The 24,561-nt window shown below is 43.6% G+C and overlaps 1 protein-coding gene across 2 annotated transcripts in view; it reads left to right on the top strand.

The window, feature by feature from the left end:
• WDR36 (WD repeat domain 36) overlaps positions 1–24,561 on the top strand; it is a 580,433-nt gene that overhangs the window by 47,326 nt on the left and 508,546 nt on the right. For both annotated transcript variants that reach the window (XM_085632587.1, XM_085632588.1), the window contains exons 3-4: positions 4,139–4,239; positions 22,958–23,075. In XM_085632587.1, the coding sequence (XP_085488713.1) occupies positions 4,139–4,239; positions 22,958–23,075 (219 nt within the window). The remainder of the gene's footprint in view (positions 1–4,138; positions 4,240–22,957; positions 23,076–24,561) is intronic.

A 24,561-nucleotide genomic window follows, 5' to 3' on the forward strand; every position in this document is an offset into this window, starting at 1 on the left:
TCTATTATGTAACCTGAATGAGCAGCATAAAAATAAAGTCTTGATGTGTTTGTACATGCAGGGAGCTAGTTGGTGGCTCTGCCTCTCTACTCCTCCTTGACCAATTGTCCCTGTGTGCACTACCTTCAGTTACCTTTATTTGCTGATTATTAGTTATTTTTCAGCTGCCTGTACCTGGATTACAGTATGAAACCTATTTCCACTTTTACTTATAGTGTCTTCTACCAATTATTTGTTTAATTACTTCTCGTTAGTGGTCTAGCCTCCTGCTCAAAAGCACAAAAAGGTGAATCCTCTCGTCTTGTCAATGTTTCCTCTCACCGCACTCTGTAGTAATGGATTGGGTAGTGAAGTCCACATGTAGTTTGCTAAGTGCAAGAGTTTTTAAGGGTTAGATTGAATGAACTGCTGTTGGCAGGAGGGGACAATTTATATTGGTTATTATCAATAGCCCATGCAGGAAAGTTGTGTTTTCAGAGGTTTCTAAACTGTCGTGACTGTGAATGGTCCGAGACTGGAGGCCTCATAGTAATATTGTCCTGGACAGTTAAAGAAAAAGCACTTCTCTTAACGGATTTGAGTTAGTCCTAGAATTCCACTGATAGAATTTTGATTTAGACTGCTGCAGAAAACTGTAGTCATGCCTAGGTACATCAACTAAGGATCATGAATTTTCCTACAAATGGGCAGTAGGAATTTTCTAAGAGCAGGAGACAGGATTTTTCTTTTGCGGGCTCTCATCACTATGTATGAATACCATATTTTTGTAAGCTTAGCCAAAGGGCAGTGGAACATTGTTGAAGGTCAATGGCAAAAATACAGTCGAAAAATGATTGAAGACATAGTTATGGTCTGGAAGCAGAAGTGAATTGCTCTAGTTAGTGTTCTTTAACCCCTTCTGTGCCCATGACGAGCTGGACTCGTCATGGGCCGCGGTTGCGCTGTGCCCATGACGAGTCCAGCTCGTCATGAACCCCGCCCGCTAATGCAACGCCCTGCACAGGGCGGGGAAAGGGCGTGGCACACAAGGGGTTAAGGAGGTGCAAATTCAGATCTTTAATAAGTTGCAGTAGAGATGGGCCAGTCCTGGTGGATCCACAGATGGGTGCATAGATGGAGATTTTCAGTTGCTTTTTTGTTCTTTTTTTACATTTATGTGCCACCAGTCTGCTGGTCTTGGTTGTGTGTGTGCGCCATGAGCCACTGGAGATGGATGGTTAGCATGTCAGCCAAATAGTTGGGGATGCTGTTTGAGATTGTTTTAGATGCTAGTAAAAACTAGTAAGGGGAATCAGTGGAGTTTCATCTGGAGATTGGTATTGTGGTCATATTTCTTAAGGCCTTAGATGAGATGTGCTTTGGTGTGTATAATTTCCTTAAGAATGGCCACTGTGAAGTCGTGGAGGCCACGGTGCATTTCGTTGCCACAATCCAGGTGCAAGACTGTGAGGGTTTCACTGAAGTTTCTTTCTGGGAGGAATATTTTCATATTCTTTAGTACTGAGAGTCGATACCAGGCCACCTTTGTTTTTTTGGCAGTGTGTTCCTTGAGAGTTTTTTCCATAGTTAGTTTAAATGACTTGTCAATGGGTGAAAGTTTGGGTTACATGGGGGGAAAGTTCACGTCATTGAGCCAAGTTTAAACTAGTTTTTGCTTGTTGTTCCTAGCAAATTGCATGAATTCTGTGTTGGAGTCGAGCTAAAGTTTGATATCGGACATCCAGCTCCGAATTAGGTGCATGCACTGTTTGAGGTGCAACATCAGGAGGCACAGATTTTCATCTGTGCTCAGGAGGGCTTTGTTAACAATGTGTAAGGTTGCGTTCTCTCATCTACAGAGTGATCTAAAGTTCGATTGGTAGTTGTGCAAGAGACGGTGGCATTGACGTAATCTTGGAGTTAAGCATTGGCTGCTTTTTTGATGCTCTTGCTGGTGAAGGGTAGGTGAGTGACGGGACGTTATTTGATGAGATCATATGGGGCTAGTGTGATTTTCTTCAAGAGTAGCAGGACTTAGCCTATTTAGAGAGCTTCTGAGATTATGTTTTCAGTGAGGGAGGGATTGACAGTGGTGAGTGGTGTAGAAAGCTTTTCAAGAGAACTTTGATGAAGCATGACGGTAAGACATCATCTTCATAGGTGACTGTGTGGGAGTTGAGTAAGTAGGCAAGATCTGCAAGAGATAGGGCTTTGAAGGCTGACCATTGCAGGAGGTTACGAGAATGGGCAGTTTTAAGTGGCGAAGCAGGCTTAGTTTTGTCTGTGCTATTGGTTATTCTGTGTTTTTTGGGGGGGGGGGGGTTTCCACAGAAGAAGAGGTTGATTTCTTTGCTCTTGTCTATATATAGACTTTTGGTTAGAAGGGCCACACTAGGTTGGTGTGGTGCTTGATTGTTTTGAAAAGTGGTTTGCTTCTATTTGCAGCTTTATTGATGGTGTTGGTATAGTATTTGGTTTTACCCAATTTGCGCCGAGGGACTTCGGTAGAGCGAGTTTATTGTAGTTATGTTCTGTTATTCATTTATTTTCCTGTGAGGGAATCTAGTGTATGTTATTGGTGAGGCCTATAGAGAAGCAGTGCACTGAAGCTTTCAGCTTGCATTAATGTGTTTTAATCTGCGGACAGGCGTCATGATTTTCCAGAAAAGTGTTTCTTTGCTGTGTTTTGAAGGATCTGTTATGTTCCCATAGCGCAATAACTGTGAGACGTGGTAGCAGTTGGTCATTTAAGTCTGCCCATGGTTGTTTCCAAATAAGTTATTGAAAAGATATTTCAAGCTCTTTTAGAGAGATGAATGTAACCTGGCCTATGATTACCCCTTGCTTTTCAAGGTTCTTTGCCGTTTTGTAGCTAGTAACAATTGCACTCAGTTCTAGAGAGGTGTGGTGTTTCACGGAATGACTAGTGCCCTGCTGATTACATTTTTGCAATTATCCAAGATCAAACCATTTTAGACACATTCACTTTTTGACTATGAAATAATGTATGCAAACCGAAGTAAGACCTATTCAGATGTACATTTTCTTTTAAATGTTTTTAATATAAAGGAAAGCTGAAGTAAACACAAGTCCATCAAACCGTAAAGCAGGCCCACAAACAGCCATAAAAAGGCACAAACACTTATCTGACCGACCAGCCCTTCGGGTCGGACCCCGAATATCTAAACGCAATACTGCCCAGTTATCACTGATTGTCCTTATACCCCAAGAAATGACCCCACAACCCCGGTCTTAAATTGGCATGCATTACAGTGATGCAGTGTGAAATTTGAAAAAGAGTAGCATGACTCTCGGCTTGCATTACTGGAACTTCTAGCCATTAGAATGCCAAAGTATGCAAGTGAGGGGGCAACCTTGATGTAGCTTGTTTATAAAGCCTGTACGAAATAGTGTGTCAGCAGTTTGAGTAAAGGTATGACAAAAGGAAAAAAGTATCTTAGCACTGAAATCAAAGTCAATCCAGTGTATGGACTGTTTTATGACTGTTATGAGTGAAACCTAGGCAAAATCCAGTTAACAAAGAAAGATCGGTTTCTGAGAGATGAGATGTAAAAATCAGGCAGGGTTGCTTTTTTACCATTGATAAATTGTCAGAAGAATCCATTAAGTGGGTGCTGGTATTGCTAACCTGCAATTCAATGATGTCATGTATTGTCTGAGACTGCTGAGTTGGACCCATAGCGAGTGGATGTAGGGAGGACCCATTGGCTTTGTATAAAAGTACTTTTTGCTCTAGGACTTTATGCACCCATGATCAATGGCCCTTCACTGAGTGTCGCTTTGCTTTGTCGCATGTGTAAGTAACGGCGATGGCCTCGCTTGTTTGTACTCTCCTCCTACTCTGACAGCTCATATGCAGTGCTAAAAAGCAGGAGCTAATATGCCCAAGGAGCCTTGGGTCCACTGCCAGTAGAGACCCCAACTGTGTTGCCACCTCCACTTGGAGACAATTGTACGGGCTAAGAACTGGCAAAATGTGCTCTCTACCCAGTTGATGCTGAGAGAGAAGGACAGGTGATTTTTGAAATTGATTTGAATTGGGGTTGTGTTAAAAGCTTCAGCAAGCAAACCATGTTGGATAATATAAAGTGAGACTGTTTACAGCCCTCTAAAACTCAGCCCTCGTCTACTTTTTCAGGCAATGCTGTTCCTCAAGATATCACTTGCTTGGCTGCTGACAGAATGCTGGTGTTTGCATCACATGGAACACTTCTCCAGGCATTTGCCCGCAACAAAGAGGTTTGTATGCGTAGTTTGAGTTGGTGTTTCATGTTAGCACCTAGAAATTTGTATACTGTAAAATGCTTGATAAACATCTTTAGAGAGATGTGAAAAAAAGATAAACAGATTTAACAGTAAGAAGTTCAATAAAATGAATTATAGATGAGCTGAGTCACATGCAGATAAGAGTGTCAGAAATGGGATCAGTTCTGAAGAAAAGGAGATTACATCGTCCTGCTACTTCGATTTCACTCCAGACATCTTGAATACATTTATAAAAGACTTTGCAGAGCAGCTGCTATGTATGATAAGCTGATTATAAGGTAAAATTATTTGTACAGTCAATGTATAAGAGGAAATGGAATCAAGGAAGCATTTTTTTGAACAGCTTAAAAAATGAAGGTGGTTTAGTTTTAGGTTCAAGGCAAGTAAGAGGGACGATATTTACTATTTATCACATACATAGTGGCGAACACTGGCTTCGATCTGGAGAAACAAAATCACATTCCCCACCTCTTTGGGCCTTACTCCAGCCCTTTGTGGCTAATGAGCATTGTAACTGGTTCTCAGCTGGTTTCGACTTCAAGTCTCTACAAACCAGTACCGAGCAATTCAAGCAAATGCAGTTATTCATCCCGATAATATAGGATAAAAAGGGGTGTATATGAAGGGATTAGTCAACTGCTGTTTTAAAATAGCTACCTGGAACGTAGCAAGTTTAAATCAAAAGGTGGGTAACTCACACTGGAAAAGCCTTGTGGCGGGTCAGGATATTTTGTGTTTCCAGGAAATGTGGGAAACAGACCCAGATTTTCCTTGGATGGGTATCGATCATTTCAAACCACAGCAGTTCCTTCCTATGATGGGCAGAGCGAGAGGCGGTTTTGTGACTCTGCTAGCGAACACACTAAGATTTTATGTTGAAAGGTTTTTTAGCTCCTCTTCTTACTTCCATAGTTTAATATGTGACGGTCTAGACGACTGGGATTGGTTATTGATTGATTATTACAATAATACCTTTGGAGGGAATATGGCTTCGGTGGTTGGCTTACTGGAAAAGGAATTCGCTGCCATTGGTGAAGCACACCAAAAACGTATTAATATTCTGTGGTTGGGAGACTGTAATGCTCATAGGTCTGAAAATATGACAACACCTGTGTTTGGATTAGTAGATGTTGAGGTAGATGTAACACCCAATTTCACAAACAACTGCTATGGTAATTTGCTGAACAGGCTGCTAATAACCATAATCCTCGAGCTAATTAATAAGATAGATCCCGACACAGGATTATTCCCAAATTGGGAGTATGGAACGGGGTTCTACCATAGACTATATATCAGCGTCTGAATACCTTTGTGGGAGAAGAAACCAAGGAGAAACAAAATTTGTTATAGATAGTGATAATGCGGTCTCTTTTGTTCTATGATATGGGAGATGAATAATAAGTCCATAGCAGACAAAGTTTCCAAGCCAATTCTAGCAAGAAAGAATGGCTATAAATTAAAGTGCGCTAAAATCAATAGTGTCATCGATAATAAAAAAAAAAAAAAAACCTTGAGTGAGGTATTGATATGCTTTGGTCCTAACCTCAGTCCGGAAGGATTAATGTTGGCATTCTCGGGGGCGCCTGGGTGTGTGGATAACCACCTGTGACTTGTCAGCTGTGTCTGTGTTGGTTAAAATGCAAATAAAAATATATTTTTTAAAAATATATTTAAAAAAAGATATTCTCCAACCTCGGGAAAATTTTTTTGGGGCATTCTCTGATCTTTTGGATGAAGTTAAAAGTAATCTGGTCCCATCTAACTCTTCCAAGACGATCCCATTGGCCTGCTGGTTTGATGCGGCATGTTCGAAGATCTAAAGAAATTTCTATGCCGCTCGAACGGCCCCAAGAGGTCAGAGATTGGTACGGACTCTAAGAAATCTATAGAGAGGCATGGAATGGCAGGATAAGAGGGCTGAGGGAGGAAGCATGGGTGAATCCGAGTCAAGCAGCAGCCACAAAAAATGGAGTGATTTTTGGAGAGCGATTAATGCTCCCTTTGTCAAAAGAGTTAGTGACCCGACACTAGATACTCATATTGGTAAGGAAGCCTGGGTGGCTCATTTGGGACAAATATTTGGGACGGCTGATGTGCCCCGGCCTCTCCATCTAATAACCTGCAGGTAGAACAGGAGGATACTGTGGTCTTTGGCACGGCAGGGGTGAGGTGTGGACTTGGCAAAAGCCCTGGGCCCTTACGGGAGTCTGATAGATTTTTATTTCTTAGATCGTCAGGTGCTCTGGGCACCACTTCTGACCAATATTTTTAATGCCAGAAGTAAGGTGGGTCCTCCACCTTCATTGAAAAAGACAATAATAATTCCCATTTTTAAAAAGGTGGACAAGTCTCTACCTCAGAAATATAGACCTATCTCTTTGCTAGATAGTACAGCAAAACTGATGAGGTATCTATTGTTGAATAAGTTAGAGGATTGGCATTGTCCCTCATATATTTGTGTCATAATGGACTTAACATAATAGGAGCAATGCCGTGCTTGGTATACATATCGAAATTCGGGATGCCTTCCGGAGGTGCAGGTTGCCTCTCCTCCAGCCGAGCTTTGGAAGAACAACAGCGGCACCACACACACCACAATTTACTCAGACAAGGCATCTTAATATCAGACACATTCACTGTTTACATGAAACAAACCACACGTCAAACAACGGGAATCCAACAGGCTGCCTACAGACTGCACTAAGACAAGACAGTCCGGAGACTGCACCAGACAGTCCGAATTCTGTACCCAGACAAGACAGTCCGGAGACTGCACCAGACAGTCCGAAGAACGTACCCAGGCCTTTTCAAGAGTAAACCAAATTCAGCAGGTGGCCTGGCAGAGCGTTCGCAAACTCTCTGTATCTCGTGGGTCCACAGACCAGATTCAAAATAATTCAAGATGGCGCAATACCTACCAACGAACAAGACAAACTCACATGGTGCTCATAGGTCGAGCCAAGTTATTCTCCACCACTGACTCTTCAGACCAAACGGTCAGATCCAAGGGTTTCGCCTTTTTAGGACCCCAGCCGGGAGAACCACTGGGCGAGGCACCGTCCGATCAGAGAGGGGGGGCAGCTGCGAGAAATAAGCTCGGTCGTGTGGGGATCCCCGATCCGCCCATCTGACCGGACGCGGCCCCACCTCCACACCCGATTCCGGGCAAGATGGGTCAGCCCGATGGAGTGCTCAAATATCAGGAAGTAGAGGTGGTGTTAGAACACAAGTGCCTACAAATCTAGCGTTCCTCTAGCTCACCGGGTCAATGCTGAGACTCCTGACAGGATTCAGTGACCTGTATAGGCATGTTGTGGGCCTAACAACAACTCTTAACACCCTCTTGTTCTACTCTTATCCTTTTTGTGGGAGAACTAAATATGTCATTAAAGGCTTCCACCTGTTTCCTGTGTGGAAATATTGGCAATATTTTGTCATACCTAATAATGCTGTCAATTAGCCTCTTTTAACCCCAAACAGAAATGGGTCTGCATTGATATTTATGTCCATTTAAATATTCTGACGGTAATGAATAAGAGGTGGAGCACGTGGGTTCACTGGGCTGTCCACTTGACTATCAGTGGTTGATGGCAAGTATTTATAATTGATGGGCCATGGGCTGTTTAGGGTACGTATCTACGGCTAAGAAATATTTGAAAAAAGGACCAGTGGTTAATTTTACAGTACATTTTGTACATACAGTGGATGCAAAGGCTCTGAGGGGTGTACTAATAAAAAAAATACTTTTGTGGTGTACTAGACAAGGCTTACCTCCTCCAGTGGTCTTAGGGCGGGGGGCTCACCTTTCCCTCAAAAAATGTTAACCATATAGTGGAATTTATAACATAATGTCTGTTAATAATTGGGAAAAGAGCTATATATGGTTTAGAAAGCAAAAGACACACAATTGATGGACTGAATGCAGAACAAATCAAAACATTCACCCCCAGTCAAGAAATCTGGGTTAAATCCATAATTCTTTTGCTCACCATGCCACCCCAGTTTAGACCTGGCCATATGCAAATCAGTCTTGACCCTGTGCCTCATGGGAACCGTCAAGTCCGAACTACCAAGCCAGGTCCTCCCTGGACCGGAAACAAGCATTCTAGGAACGGTTTCTTCAGCCAGGATAGCTTGATTCCAGTGGCACAGTGAGCCCAGGACCCATGTCTGGGCATACCGGGCGCACTTAGGGCGAGAAAGCAAAAGACACACAATTGATGGACGGAATGCAGAACAAATCAAAACATTCACCCCCAGTCAAGAGATCTGGGTTAAATCCATCATTCTTTTGCTCACCATGTATGACATTGTTCTGCATTCTGTCCATCAACTGTTGTTTTTGCATTTGTCACCCCAAGTGGGAAGGGTATGCCCAGATGTGGGTCCCGTGCTCTCCGTGCCACTGGAATCAAGCTATCCTGACTGAAGAGGGGTGAACCCCGAAACCGGTCCTACGATGCTTCTTTCCAGTCCAGGGAGGACCTGGCTTGGCAGTTCGGGCTGGACTGTACCCATGAGGCACAGGGTTAAGACTGATTTGCATATGGTTGGGTTTCAAACTGGAACGGAATGGTGAGCAAAAAAACTATGGATTTAGGCCCAGATCTGTGTACTGGGGTGAATGTATGACATTGTTCTGCATTCCGTTCATCAACTGTTGTTTTTGCATATATGGTTTAGAGGCAGTCAAGAAAATCTAGCTATGCAGGCTCCTCATTTAATTAGTTTTTCAATCCAGCCCTTGCCAAGTTTATTCTCAGTTATATCTTGTGACCAGGACAATGTTGAAGAGAAAGATAAACAAATCAAAAGTTTTCCAATGCTCTCAATTAGAGACTGCAAACGTCAGAGCTACACAGTGACAAACATCAGAGCTGGACAGATCGTATAGGCTTGTATAACAGTCATTCTGATTAATTACATAGAATTTGCATAATCATACAGGTAAACAAATCTTAACGTGCTCAGAATTCAGCCAGCAACAGTGATATCCAAAACGCTTCAAGTAACAAATATGACAGTATATTCCCTTTGCTATGGAGTGACCTGATGCCCCTGATTTTCCTGGATAGCCCAATTTTTTTTTCATTTGCTGTCCATACAAAGTTCTTGAAATGTATGGGAAATCATTTATGATTTAATTAATAGTTCTCATTTGGAATCAGTGCACACACAGATATTCTGTGTCCATTTGCATTTAATTTTCTCCATGTTATTACGATTATCATATAAACTCCAATTTTGATACTTTAGTGTCTTAATGCTCATCAATATAGAAGGCAGGTGACAATATCATTTATTGTTTAAGCCATTCTGTGCCCCACCTTCGCTGCAAAGTTGTGGTCAAACATTTGGCTCATTTTGCTGATTCGATTTGATTTCGGTGGTTTTTGGTTTACAAATTCTGGTCCTCCTTTTTAGGTCGAGCCTGGGCAGCGCTTGCGCTGCTGCGAGGCATGCAGTATTGGAGTATGCACTCTCTCCACCCATATTTTTCATTGGCTTGTGTCATTGTCCTATGTAAATGCTGGCTTCTGATTCGTAAATAGGCTTGTTAGTCCCTCCTTAGTACCGCCTTGTCTTCATTTGTAACCTCCCATGAGGACTGGCCCTTTTACTTCGGTTATTACACGGTACGTGTTATTTAGTCTGTAAGCACTATTTTCTTCAATGACTTTTCTTACTGCAAGCACGACATGCGCTGCTTCAGCTGGTTTTGAAAGTAGCGGGCACGCCGTGCTTTAGCTTCAACAATGGTGGCCTGCTGACTGCTCAGTATTATTCCTTCTCTCATAGTACGGCGCCCGCATTCATATTATCAACATGGGCACTGTGCTTTAACCACCCCATAATGTCCACACAGCCATCTTCTTTCACTTGCCACCGGGACCTCTGTTTCTTTTCAAACATAGGTGCAAGCGCGCACGGGCAGGTCATCTGAGCGGTATTCACCCCCTCTGCGCCGGATAAATTATGGGCAGGTTTTGCAAAATGAGTGCTGTATTCCCTTGAGGGCACAGAACGGCTCCCTGCCAAGTCTATTTTTTCCTCAACTCTGTTTCTGCTGCCTGTACTAGGAGGCCGACAGCTGAGCCTTCCTCTGGTTCCTGTATTCATGGAAGGGAGCTTGTCCGGCCAAGTAACGCCTGCCTTTGCTGCTCAGCTTTCAAACCAATGCAAATGGTCTCGCGTTTACGCGAGTTTAAGCTATAGGCATTGTAAATGACAATGCCTTTTATTTACGTTTTAAGAACCAAAACATAAATAAAAGGTTTTGTCATTTACAATGCCAATACCTCAAACTCGCGTATTTGCGAGACCTATTGCATTGCAAATGCTTGTTTACCATGGAGCCTCAATGGACAATAATTCTCCTGATCTCAGCAAATGCGTATATTTCATTCTTAAATATGTTTCAGAAAGGCATTCATTTTACTAGATAATCAGCTTGGCAGTTTCTGAAAATCTAGCGATTTCACCATGCAATAAAACATTTTTATTTCGATAATTGAGCTTACTTTCCCCTTTAGAGATTTGCCGTTTTTATGGGGAAAAGAGCATTTTTGCCACAAAATACTAGATTTTCATTTTACGTCTTCCTTTTTTAACTTGTTTCGTATTAATACTCCAGTAGGAGTATGTGTGTAACTTCCCGTTTCACATGCCTGAGTGGATGTTCAGACCCCATGTGGGCGCGTCACTGCTCTATGTCCTGCTGCTTGTGCCTTTCCCCATCGCACACACTGTCCTTCTCCCACCGGCTAAAAGCCACTTACTAAGCCGGCTTCATCACCCTGCTGAACCACACTACTGGTTCTGTAGCAGCCTAGAAGCAGGTCCATGCACCCAACGAGATGGAGAAATTTGTGTGCTTCTGTCCTGTTGAATTGCAGCTAAGGTTAATCAGGATACAAAAGTCCTTTGTCCTGTCCACCCGCCCTTCTATGTCATCTTTTATGCATGCTACTCAGTTTTTCTCCTCAACAGCGCCAGTTTACTTTGAACAGGTCACTATTTTGCACATCAGCACTGCTAGTGTTCTCTGCAGCATTTCCTCTCTCTCTTCGTTACTTCTTTTCTTTCACTTTCCCTCCAAAACTCTCTTCTATCTGTTTACCTCATGATACATTTGAGACTGTTGCCCGTTTTCTTTTTTTACTACATACAGGCCTCTAAATAGGATATAAACAGTAGTAAATGAAGCCATGTACCCACAAACCGTATCAAGCACAGATACTTTTGCCATGTATGCTTCGTGAGACAGGTGAGTGGAATAGCCTTAGTTCCTAAAACCCTGGAGAGCAGCAATCGATTAGTCTGGGAAAAACAGTGGGGGAACATGCAAATTGCTATCAGTGGAGTTAACCACAGGATATTTAATATTTTAATAGCAGCACCCAGAGCAAATGCTTACATATGTGAATCTATCTCTCTAAATAACGTAATTTCAAAAGGATGTCCTATTTGAACATTGAGAAAATCGCGTACTTCAGCAAGGGTAGTAAATGACTTGGAAGTGTTGCTATCGGAAATGTGACTAGGATCAGGGTTATATAAGCCATATTATAAGCCTGATTTTTTTTATTTTTTTTAAGCATGGTTAAAAGAATGTCAATACAAAGTAATTTAATAGAATTACAGAAAGTACACAAAGCAAACCCCAAATAGACTTCAAGCAAAAATAAAGAAAGAGACCAAAAGCTAACAATATAACTGAGGTAAAATAACTTGATTCTCAGGATGTGGAGAGTAAAGTGTAGGGTAAGGGCTCACAAGCAGTTAATGCCAATTAACAGAGCAACACATAGAAACCTACCAGGACAAAACATCAGAAAGGGAGTTGGAAACACTTATGTTCAATTCTGTAGGTGCAACAGCAATAAACAGTTGTTTCTAGGGAGCTGCTGCCTTGTGGCCTTTTCTTTATTGCTACTTGCAGTTTCTGTTGAATGGGAGACCTAGAAATAAAGGGATTCACAAATTATGCCACCTCATTATATTGCTTTAAATTTTGTAAGGATGACTAAGGAACATTAAAGGAACAGTTACAAAAACACACTGACGTGGGTAGCTGGTGACAAATGATAGTTGTCTTGAGTGTGGCTTTCTTCCTGGGGGTTGACAACCACCCTTCCCCTAAGGACTGTGTGAGGGGTTTGCACGTAAGGAACAGACATGCAGAACAACAATGCCTTCAGGAGAGTTTGAACCAACGTATCTCACCTAATGCAGGCATGCGCTTTTCACCTGCTTGCTGTATAATGGAAGTCTGCTATAGAAAGTCCATATCTGACCCTCATGCCTAACATTAAATAACCATTGAAGCATGGAAACATAATAAATACTGTTTCTGCTAGAGGATGTGGTCTGCTGCCAATAGCGTAGGATGACACATCGGCGTTCCATTGCCATTGTTCCAGAGTCTGTTGAATCCGGCAGGTAAGCAGCCTCTCCGTTGCTCTCTTGAGGCGAGCCTCTGGGTGGGGGGAGCATCTCTGCACTGTGTGACTTTGTGCTTGCTTGTAGAGACCCTCTAGCCTTTGCCATAATAAAGTTCCCTAATTTAGTGTCCCCAGGTTTGACCTGTTTCTCATTATCCAGGCGATTTCTAAACTGAAAATATTTGCCATTACTGAGGTCCTGCACCTTCATTTACACTTCAATTTAACAGTTTTTATTTTCCCGTTTGACAGTTCTAGGACTTTCCCTGTCACACTATACCGGACCATTAAAAGCAGATATAGAATGACACACAATACCTGACCACTTAAAAAGGCATTTGTTCCCTCACAGGAAAAACAATGTGCTCCAGAGCGAATGCTGCACTGCTTTGTCTCCTATGGTGGCTAGTTGAACACACCTTGAAACATTCAACCAGCCCATTGCTTTGAGATTCGTCTATGTAGATCTCACCCCATGGTAATTTAAACAAGCATTTGCAATGCAATAGGTCTTGCATTTCGCGAGTTTGAGCTATTGGCATTGTAAATGACAATTCCTTTTATTTATGTTTTGGTTTTTAAAACATAAATAAAAGACGTTGTCATTTACAATGCCAATGGCTTAAACTCGCGTAAATGCGAGACCTATTGCATTGCAAATGCTTGTTTTCAAAGCGCCGCAAAGCTACCAAATGGGCCAAATGCGCTGGCGGCTTCTCGCCCCATGGAGCCCAGAGTGCTGCGAGAGTTGATTGCAACTACACGGGAGGTTGTCACGATCAGAGATAAGGTGTGTGTAAGGGGGGGCATAGCTAAGGGGTGTTCACATGAGCTACTGAGGTCCCCTGCACGGTTTATAGTTTTGTACTCGTGGTTAGGTTTCTACAGTATGCTCAGGTGAGAAGTGAGCGTATTGTATGTGCACAGTCTGTTGTAGCTGCACTTCAAGACGGAAGGGGTCACTGTCCACACTAAGCCCAAGAAACACAAGGACCGACCCGAGTATGTCTGCTCATAGCGGCGAGTTGTTCAGCCCCAAGCGCTAGCGAAGTAAAGCCACTCTTTTGCCATGCTTTCTTTATAGTTTGATTTTTTTTCCTCTGGAAGCCCAAAACTATTCTTCAATAAAACCAAACGAAAACGACTGGGAATCGTTGCCTTTACTGCCCACTCCCGCCGTATTATTTGTTGGACGCAATAACTCTTCATGTGTGCACCGTAAGAAGGAAAAAGGAACGAAGAGCCAATCCTGCGACGAATATATGCTGTTGAGTTAGTTGGTTGTGTTTGGAGGGGTGGGGGGGGGGTGATTCTTAGTGGATAGGAGGAATGTAAACATTTTCACATCAAAGCAATATGTGCTACACTCCCTGGAGAACATTTCACAGGATTTATCACCTAAAAAAGTATAATGATCAGAGGTAGGAGTGAAAAAAAACGCGTTTGATCCACGTGGGTCCCTAGGCACTTATTGTTTGTTCTTTGCAGACCTTTCTGACACTGGCTCTGTTTAAGCTATCTGCTCTTTTTATGGCCAAAACATCCGTGCGCACTTTCTTGGGTAGTTTCTCTTCTTTGAGCCATATTCTGCAAGTTGCAGCTGATCCACAAAATATAAAATAGAATGAAAAACATGACATTGATTTTAAGCACATCATGCGTGAACTTTTAGAGGCGCGTGTTCAACATTTCAAAGCGAAGTATTAAGCCGAGTTTTAATAATTCAGCAAGGATTTTTTTTTTTTTTTTTTTTTTTACTTTAGCTTCCTTCATCCTGTAGTAAGTAAGAGGAGAAATTGGTATGAGCATCATCTTCAATGTATTCGGGCTCCTTATCTTGTGATTGCAACCCTGCCCCCTTCCCCAGGCCAGCGCCACTGTTGCTGCACTTTAATGCTGTGGAGAGTGTATGTGGCTGCACTTCACTCCCTGTTATACTACTGAGTGGGATCCTGGTGCAGCGCTGCACTTCAAGCGGTGCTCACCAGAGTTGTTCACCACAGAGCGTGTTCACTCTGTGCAGCGCTGCATTTCAGCCTTGCACACCTGGGTTGTGCACCGCAGATCGGGATACCGGTGCAGCCCTACACTTCAGGCTGCTCTCAGCAGGCTTGTGCACCACAGATAGTGTTCACTGTGCCGTGCTGCCCTTTCAGCCTTGCTCACCAGGGTTGTGCACCACAGAGAGTGTTCACTGTGCCGCGCTGCACTTCAGGCCTTTCTCACCACTGTTGTGCACTGCAGACCGGGATGCCTTCTTAGCGCCGCACTTCAAGCCTTGCTCACCAGGGTTGAGCACCACAGAGTGTTCACTGTGCCGCTCTGCACTTCAAGACTTGCTCACTGGGTTGTGCACTGCAGAACGGGATCCCGGCGAAGCCCTGCACTTCAAGCCGTGCTCATCAGGTTTGTGCACCTCCGAGCGGGATGCTATTTTAGCGCTACAGTAACACATAAGCCAACACACTCACCGGAATGCAGACTCTGCAACATATTTACATGGGACACACACACTGTCAGACTCATTCATCACGATTTAAACTCACCAACACGTTCACGCAGCGCACGCATGTGAGAAAGTGGCATCTTTCTTGCATGGTATGCCCCCACTTTTTGCTGAATTGCTGAATGTACTTTGACTGAGTGTGCCCTGGACTCCTGCCAATCAGGTGCCCAGTGCCTATGTTCCTTCCCTAAACAAAAACCTCAAAACCAAATTGGCACACCCTGGCCACATGTCAGCCCCTGGTAAGTGGTACCCTAGGTACCCAGGGCCTTGTGACCAGGGAAGACCTCTAAGGGCTGCAGCACTCATTGTGCCACCCTTAAAGGCCCTGTACCCTAACACACACACACTGCCCTGGTAGGCTGAGTTTCTGGGTACAAGACAAAACAGAGAGACGACATGGCACACATCCCTGTGTGCCATGCCCACAACCTACACTGCCCTGGCATACATCAGCCACCCCTCTAGCTGGGTGCCCTATGCCAGTGGTGTGGGGCGCTGTGCCCCTACAGTACCCAGGTCCATTCCTGGGCCCTGTAAGTGCAGTGCTGCCATTTAAGAGTACATGGTGCTGGGAGCTTGTCAAACACAAACTCCACAGCACCATAATGGCAGCACTGAAGACTGAGAAATTTGGTATCAAACTGCTCAGCACATTAAATCCACACGGATGCCAGTGTGGGATTTAATGTACCAAGCACCACAGAGGGCATCTTAGAGAGGCCCCCTGAAACCTAACCTACAATCCACGTCTGTTCTGAGGCTGCCTAGGCTGCCACACAGCAGACATGTTGCTGGACCCCTGGGTAGGAGAGCCCCTGCTCTCCTGGGTCTGCAACAATGCACATCGTGGGCGAGGTGCTAAATCTCCTCCCCCAGGATGGGCAGGGGGAAGCTTCAAAGGCATGCCGCCTCTGTGAGCTTCCCCAGGCCACTGCAACCCCCCACTCTGGCGGGAAGCTTGGCTGGAAGCCCCAAATAAGGACAGGGGATGTGCCAGCCTGCCAACCCCACCCCTCAGGTGGGGGAGGCGAGGTGAAGCACATCCCCGGGCTCTCGCCATCTTGAAGATGGGGAGCCCTGCCCAATCAGGATTAGGCTATTGCCCCCCTCCCACAGGAGAGAGGCAGGATAGGGGGTGTACCCACCCCAGGACAGGGACACATTGGTCCCTGCCCTTCACCTACCTATAAAGCCCCTAAATCTAGTATTTAGGGGCACCCTGAACCTTCCTTCCCCAGATTCCAAAATCCGAAGAAGAGCTAGAAGAAAGAAGACCTGCCCTGCAGCTGCTAAGAAGACGAAGACACCAACTGCTTTGACCCCATCCCTACCGGCCTATCGACCCTCGAACCTGCTCCTGCTCCAACCCGGCATCTCTTGTGGCCAGCAACCTCACAAACCCCGGAGGACCTGGCTACCTTTTGACTCTAAACCCCATGAGACTCCCATGAGTAGAGGCTTTACTCAAAATCTACTTCTAATCCCCGGCAGCAGCCCTGAACCGCGAACCCAGCACACTCTGCACCAGCCAAGCCTGGCCTGTGCCAGAGTGAACAAAAACCACGAGGACGACCCCACGGCGACTGTGACCCCGAGTCCGGCACCCAAGGACCTCCCTCGACACTCCTGAAGAAGCCTGCTGCCTCAGAACAAGGTGCCCCCCCAACCGCGATCAACAGAGGGTAAGATTTCCCAACACCGAAAGGCACCCCTGCACCCGGCGCCCCGCGGCCCCCTCCCGATGTACCTACCTATCCTCCAACTACCCAACTTACCTCTCAAAGTGGTGGTGGCACCTGAAGAATCTTCGTCCCCGAGCTTGCAGTCTTTTTCTAAACCGGAGATTTCCCATTGAAATCAATTGAGCGCCCGAAGGCTCAAAAGCACCCTGCACCCAGCCGCCTGAGCGGCCCTGGCAGTGCAACCTCTACACCTACCTACTTCCCCACTTGCCCTGAGTAAGTGACCAGGAGCCCAGCTCCCACAGCCGCGTGGCCTGCTAGTCAGCAGCCACCAACCAAGGACCCCCTACCTCTCATAGGATAACATTGGGCCTAACTCTCTCTGCACCCGGCCGCCCTTGTGCCGCTGAGGGTGAACCAACTGTACCTACCTGACCCTGGGAGACCCCTGAGTCTATGCCCAGAACCTTAACTCTGCCAGTCGAGTACTTACCTTTAAACCGATAACTCAATTTTCTCCATAGGGTAACATTGACTGGCTTTTCCTGAAATTTCTTCTAAGTGTGGACTTTTCAAAACTTAAAATATTCACCAAAAATCAGCCGAGTAACGAAAACGAGATTACTCACCTGCTCTTAGATGAGCTCCCAGTGCTGGATCTTGGTGCCCAGCACTGACTCTGAAAAATACTTACAACTGTACATACCAGTAACCCAATTTTCTTCCATAGGAAATCATTGACTGTTTTCTGTGAAATTTCTTCTAAGTGTCAATTTCTGCAATCTTTAAATATTCTTTAAAAATTGTATAATATCTGAAAACTTAATTACTTAACTGTTTTGGATAAAGGTCCCAGTACTGAGTCTAGGCACCCAGTACTGGATTACAAAAGTAACAAGAACCTACTATACCTGCAACTTGAATTTTCTGCAATAGGGAATCATTGACTGTTTTCTATGAAATATTTTCGAAGTGTCAACTTTTAAAATAGCAAAATATTGTCTAAAAATCATCACAGTAATTAAGTCGACTTTTATCACTTCATTCCAAGTACTGACCCAGGACTGAATCTAAGATCCAGTCCTGGCATTACAAAAGTAATCCTAAAAGTAATCTATGGCAAATAACTTGAAACTTCCATTGAACTCAATGCATTATTGTGTTTAGAATTGTGTTGCCTATTGCAACCACTTGTAACTGTCTACAAAGGTCAATTGCATATTGCAAAAGTATTTATATAAAGCATCTCATTCTGAGAAAGTATATTTTAATGCCTATTGTTGGTTCTAAAATTAAACAAGCCTATATTTTGTATATATAAACCATTGGCCTAGAGTTCAGTTATTGAGTGTGTGAGACCATTTGCTGGCTGAGTGTGTGCAACAAATGCTTTACACTGTCCTCTGATAGTCCCTTTCTGCTCGACCAAGCTACCACTTTAGAGAGTAAGGTTATATCTAACTTTAGCCTCTGTCAAACCTCTGGGAACTGTGGACTCTGTACACCCTGTACCTATTTGGGAACTGTATATACAGAGCCACTTTCTCACAACGCATGGGCTCCCATTTCGGTGTGCAGGTGGGCTCGCACACCCACCTGCACAGATGCCAGCAGCTTCATTCATTCCAGCGCCTGCCTCTCACTGCCCTCCGTTTCAAGCCGCGCTGTTTAATGAGTACGTGTGAGAGTAAAAACACAACCGTTCAGCGAACGTTGCGTTGAGAAACAATATATGTCACAATATATCGAGAAAGCCAGCTTCACACAACAGAGCACAGAACGGAACCAGGAGACCTCCCTTGTAATCCCGACTTCCCAGTGATGACATTGTGTGGTCCAGGATAGATAACATCTACCTGTGGCACAGATCGGCCTAACCCGGGGGCTATACACAAATAGGCATTTACGTTTAGATCACACTTTGCATTGCATTTGCACCTGGGGTATAAGTCAGGGGAGACACTCTGAGCCAGGCAACAGTTTTAAACCGGATTGGTTTGTTTTTTGTCCACTCATCACCCACCAGGACAGAACGTAAACTGATCTCAACAAGAAAACAGGAAGAGAGAAGCTCATCTGTGGCAGGAGGGGATTAAAACAAACAAATATAGTGCTTGTGGTCCCGAAAATGAAAGTGGACCGCGCTCCCTTAGTGCGTGCAGATGGTAGCAGATATTTGCATAGACAAAGTAGCAAAAAAAATAGTGTTCGCGGTCCCGAAAATGAAAGCGGACCACGCATGTAACTTACAAAAAAAAAATAACAAATATAGTGCTTACTGAGTAATTGAAGGAGGCCGTGTCCCTCCGCAAGCAAACGATCCAATCCCGGTGGCCGGGGCAAAAAGCGGACAGGGTGGCAACCCTCAGTGTAATGGTTGCCTCCGGTGCAATCATTACACTGTGTTTTGCATAATCCATGACGCAAAACAATGCGCACGAATCTGATTTGCAGGCGGAGCTGAGGCACGACTTCTGGAACCGTATTGATACCAAGAAGCCCTCGCAAGACGAGAGCAGCGTATGCGCGCTGCTAACGCCAGGTGAGACCTTAAAACACCTTTTTCCTTGAGAGACAAACCACACTCCTTTAAGTATTACTAGTAGCTACCTCAGTCTCTCTCTTGTTATGTTATGTAGTTTTTTCTAATCGCATTGGTCACCTGTGAGGGCATCCAGGTGCTTAAGCAGGTGTGTCGAGCGAGTGTAGGAGAAGGTCAGGGTCATCCGAAGGAGATCCACAGGGTTAGTTGAAGAGTCAGTTTGTAAGCTTCTTGCGGAAGTCTAGTTGTGAGGAGTAGCTCCTGATTTGATGGGGGAGTTCATTCCAGTTCTTGGCAGCAATGTAGGAAAAAGTGCAACCTTCAGCTCTGCTCCCGCAGATGCAAGGGATATGTACGAGAGACAGATGTAGATCGCAGTTGTCTGGTGGGTTGCTAGAAGTGTAAGCGGTGATTGAAGTAAGCATGGGTGAGCCACTTGAATTGGCAGCATTTCAGGATGGGGAGCCAGTGAAGCTTTTCTTTAAGAATATGTGAGCTCTAGTTTATACCACCTACTTTATTTGTGTCTTTGTACTTAAATCTTTTGAGGTTAACTAGATACTCCTGAAATCTCTCTAGAAATCCTTTCTCCCTCATGGGTATATTGCCACGATTGTCAGGGCTCGAAGCAGTATCTGGACGTTGGGGTTACGTTGATTGAATTAACTGCAACTCTAAGGTTTGCGGTAACAAACACATAACCCTTGCCATGTGCTGTTCACAATTGGAAAGTAATGGTGTCCTCAAAAACCTAGCATCTGAATGGGCTTCCCTTAGTTATCCCCCCCCCCCCACTCCCCAGCCCCACCTCCTCCCAATACACATCTTTTGGCACCAATAAAAAAACCTTCCAAAGTTGTGTTCTAAAGAGGGTTTGAATCTGCCACTATATTAGTTCTTCTTTCAGATATGAATATACATATACATACATACACTGCTATATGGTAATCCGTTGAATGGCTTATCAGTCCATTCTTGAATTACAAATATTGTAATTCTAAGATTGACACATTTTCTTGAGCTCTTCTTTGTATTTGACTCTTCAGCAAAGCACCAACTATTGTTAGAAAATCTAGAGCTTGCTGCAAAATTACATGTAGTACTCCTCTCACTACTCTAAATATTTGAGTATGTGCTGCTTTCTATTTACCAGATTTATGTCACGCATGACTACCCACAAAGGTTTTCCCAGTGCTAAAAATGTATGCACTAAAAGACACCCTAACAACTGATTTATCAGAAAGTTGTAAGTGTTTTCCTGAAAGTTAATTCATCAGAGTTCATGCTCAGGAAAAGAGCTATCTTGTTCCATGGTTTCAAGACCAGGAACGAGAAGGCGTGTCCACCACACTGGCTTTTATATATTCTCAGGGTAACTACCAGATCGGATTTGGTAAATTGGAAGCAGTCTTCCAGGGCTGTAATGGTGCAACATATGACCTAACAGACTTGGGCCTTTATTATTGTAGATTCTGTGTGCTACGCATAAGACCTGAAAATGAATGCCTTTTTATAGGTAGACATCGTTTTGCACCACCTGCAGTCTATTCAACAGTGATTGTGAGGCTCCTAAGTAAAGCACATTTCGGAAATTCAAGCAGAGGTTACTAATGCTTGTAGTATGGTTTTTCGAGCAGACTCTGGTGATAATTCTATGATCTTTTGACCACCCTTCACGTACTAAAGCAATCAGCGGCAAGTTTTTTTGCTTGTGTTTCCAGCCAGAATCCCAAATTTTGGGCTCGACATGTAATCCTGGTTTGATGTTAAGCACTTTCTTTTGCCATGCTAAGAATTGTTTTTCATTCACCTAGTAATAGGACTCGCCTTGCTTGCTATAGTTATAGAGCCCTCTATTAGGACTTCAGCAAGTAGAAGCCTTTCCAGCTCTTCGGGCAGCTTATTACTGAGCACTTGATCTCTCACATCATAATCGTGGAAATCTCAGTAACTGATTGAAGCAAAGTAAGATAGTGTCCATTTGTAATGATTTGTGGATTCCCATGCTAATAGCCTTCTTAAAATGAGTCTGTATGATGTTCAACACAACCTTGTTCTCTAAGTTGCAGTATTTGTAGCATCCATGCATTTTCATCTAACTCCTGTCACCTCATCTTTACCGACCAGCCTCTGGTAATGTTTATACACTCTGCATCCCTCTGACCCTGTACTATGCATTAGAAATGCAAAATACTATTTTGGTGAATCCTGTCACTAATGTCTCTCCAAATAGATCTTGGAAAAAGATTTTCAGATGTTCCTAGTTGAAGTTGCAAGATTATTACTACATACATCATGGATGTAATATGTGTTCTCTATCTAGAAATGTTAGTGATTAAACATTTTGTGTTACATCTGTTTCCAATGCGGAACATCATTGGAGGGGTACACTGAGGAGGACGCAAAGGGGATGGGTGTTTCTGATCAGAGGGGACCTGACTTGGCACTTCAAACTGGATTGTTCCTGTTGGAGCAGGATCTAGGCTGATTTGCATATAGCTGATCTCTGTAGTGTCATTGTGGGTGAATAACAATAAATTGTAATGTGGCCCCAGGTGTTAGACTGTTGCTGAGGCCTTGTCCCTCAGCCACTGGCCACCAATCACCTTTGTTTTTGCCTCAGTGAGACACCCTAAGTGCAACTGGTGCACCCAGACATGAGTCCCTTGCTCACTTAGCGGCAGGATTCCGGCTGTACCTCACTGAGGAGGCCTAGGATGGCCGAAACAGGTCTGAGGTTGCTTGCATTCCTTTTCAGAGTGCACCTGACTTGACTTGGTAGTTTGGGCTTGACTGATCTGATTGGAGCAAGAGCAAGGTGGTTTTTAATATAGCTGGTATCTATCTGGAGCCAGCATAGCACGTGAAAAATAATGGACTGGAAAGCAGGCCCTAAAGATTGGAAATGTACACAAAATACTGTGCCCATGTCCCATGGACTGGTGGCTCATCTGCGCCTTGTTGTGTTATACAGTGAGACTCCCCATTTCTAGATGGCTGTATGTCATCAGAGGTCATTGTCGGGCACACCTCTGTCATTGTCCTGCAAAATCCTGTGATATGTGGTGTATGACAAGGATGCAGTGTTCTCCACCACCCACAATCTCTGATATGTAATAACGGCCAAGGAGCCACTCTTGGACTAAAGTCTGATCACCTCAGGTGCAAGCCAGCTTTTCTGGTAGCAGCACCAAACACTTAGAGGAGTTTCCTTTTGCTTCATGTGTTACGAGCATTCCAGAATGGCTTGTCTTTTTCTTCGTTACCTTTTTACATATGAACAAAATAACCTGCTAAAATAAGTACAGTGAAACCATTCTTATCCTCCCGTTACAGAGCACGTTTTTGATTGCCTGAGCCCCACACACTAACACTTCACTTATGCCTGTCATATCGACATCATTTGCACTTTGGCCTTTAATTGATCATCTGCAATCATGTTGTATGTTTAGAATGTATTTTCTCATTCTTGCCACTTGAAGCATAATGTTTTGAAAATGTGCTTAAATTGCAGGTAGTTCATACTTACGTAGGCCACAATGCTGAAATTCACCTGTTGCAGCCATTTGGTGATCATGTCATCTCCGTGGACAAGGATAATCTACTCATCATTTGGGATGTCCAGTCAGAAGGTAAGATCATGTTTGGAAGGTAATTTTTCCAGGGCCTGAATTTTTAGAAATGTTAGCACACATTTCATTTGTAAGTTCTATTTGTTAAAGTAGCAATATTTCAGTTTGGTTCAATTGGTGCCAAAGGGGAAAAACAGCTAAAATAACGAAGAGTGCCTATGACCATAAAATGAACTGTGATTTCAGTGAAAAATTTATGAGATTATGTTTTTCACTGATTTTTAAAAGTTTGCATGAGTTTGAGACCTGATTCAATTTTAAGCATTAATCTGTAAGTGTTGATAATGCTGTAAATTGATAAGAAGAAGCTTCTGTGTGGCCTACAATTGATATGAGGCTTATCCCAGTACAACAGAGATACTATTTAAAATAATCATTGGTGGCCAGCCTTATGGCTTTGTTAATCGATGCTTGTTTTGTTATGTCATGGTGTCTGCAAAACATTATTGTATGGGGAGCTACCAGGCCTTCACCCATATAAAAAAAAAAGGCTAAAAGCAAAAGTATTTTTTTAATCTCAAAAAGCACGCATTGCCATAGCAGTCCATAGCACTGTAAGGACCTACTTTGTGTGCAGGTTTATTCGTTGAGAAAACACAAAATGCCATTACTGACAGTAAGGTTAGGCAATGGCTGAAGTGGGCTGACCCATTGCCCTTTGCTGTAGTCGTTGGAATAAAAATGTGAATTGCACAATCACAGACCAATGAATGAAGTAGACTGGCTGAGAACCCTTATAAGTAAGTGTATTATATATGGATAATATTATATATGTAATTTTAGTAAAATCAAAGGTGTTGACTAAAGCCGACCTTCAAATATACAACTATAAAAACACCCAATTATGCTTTTTAGTTGTACTTTTCTCGGAAAAGTTTAAGATGTACAAGAAATGGGAAGACACCCTGTCTTTTTTTCTGCAGATCATATCTTGCTTAATGTAAAACATTAAATCAAGTGACATTTTGATCGTCTTTGAGTTTGATGCAATTCTGCTGTAGAAGATGTTTTAAAGAATTGACATAAAACTTAAGGGTTCAAGATATTTGCACACCGCACACGTAGTGGTTGGAATAGTAGGTCTAATGGGGGACTTCTGCTGATAATAGTAACCAAACTGGAGCAGCATGTCTCCTTACCATTTGGCTCATCTGATGTAATATTGCAGTTCACCTTCACAGGGGTAACGGTTTGTGTTTCAATATAAATTTGATCTCGCCTGACAAGGGGAATGATATGTTCCAGGAACAGGCTGAGATTTGCATGCTTATAATTCATACATTATTTCCAAACAATTGCGTAATCTTCTGTGGCGACTTGGATAGTGTCACGTGCTGCTTTCTTTTGTGGATGGGAAAAAGGGCCCATGGTAGAAGGGGATCTTGATGTCCCTATTGTCAGGATTTCGTGTACTGCCAGCATTCTCCATACAAAGCCCTCCTGAAATAATTTCACCTCTTCACCCTATCCAGTAATTCACACTGCA

This window comes from Triturus cristatus, chromosome 2_1 (assembly GCF_964204655.1).
Source record: "Triturus cristatus chromosome 2_1, aTriCri1.1, whole genome shotgun sequence".
Classification (NCBI taxonomy): Eukaryota; Metazoa; Chordata; class Amphibia; order Caudata; family Salamandridae; genus Triturus; species Triturus cristatus.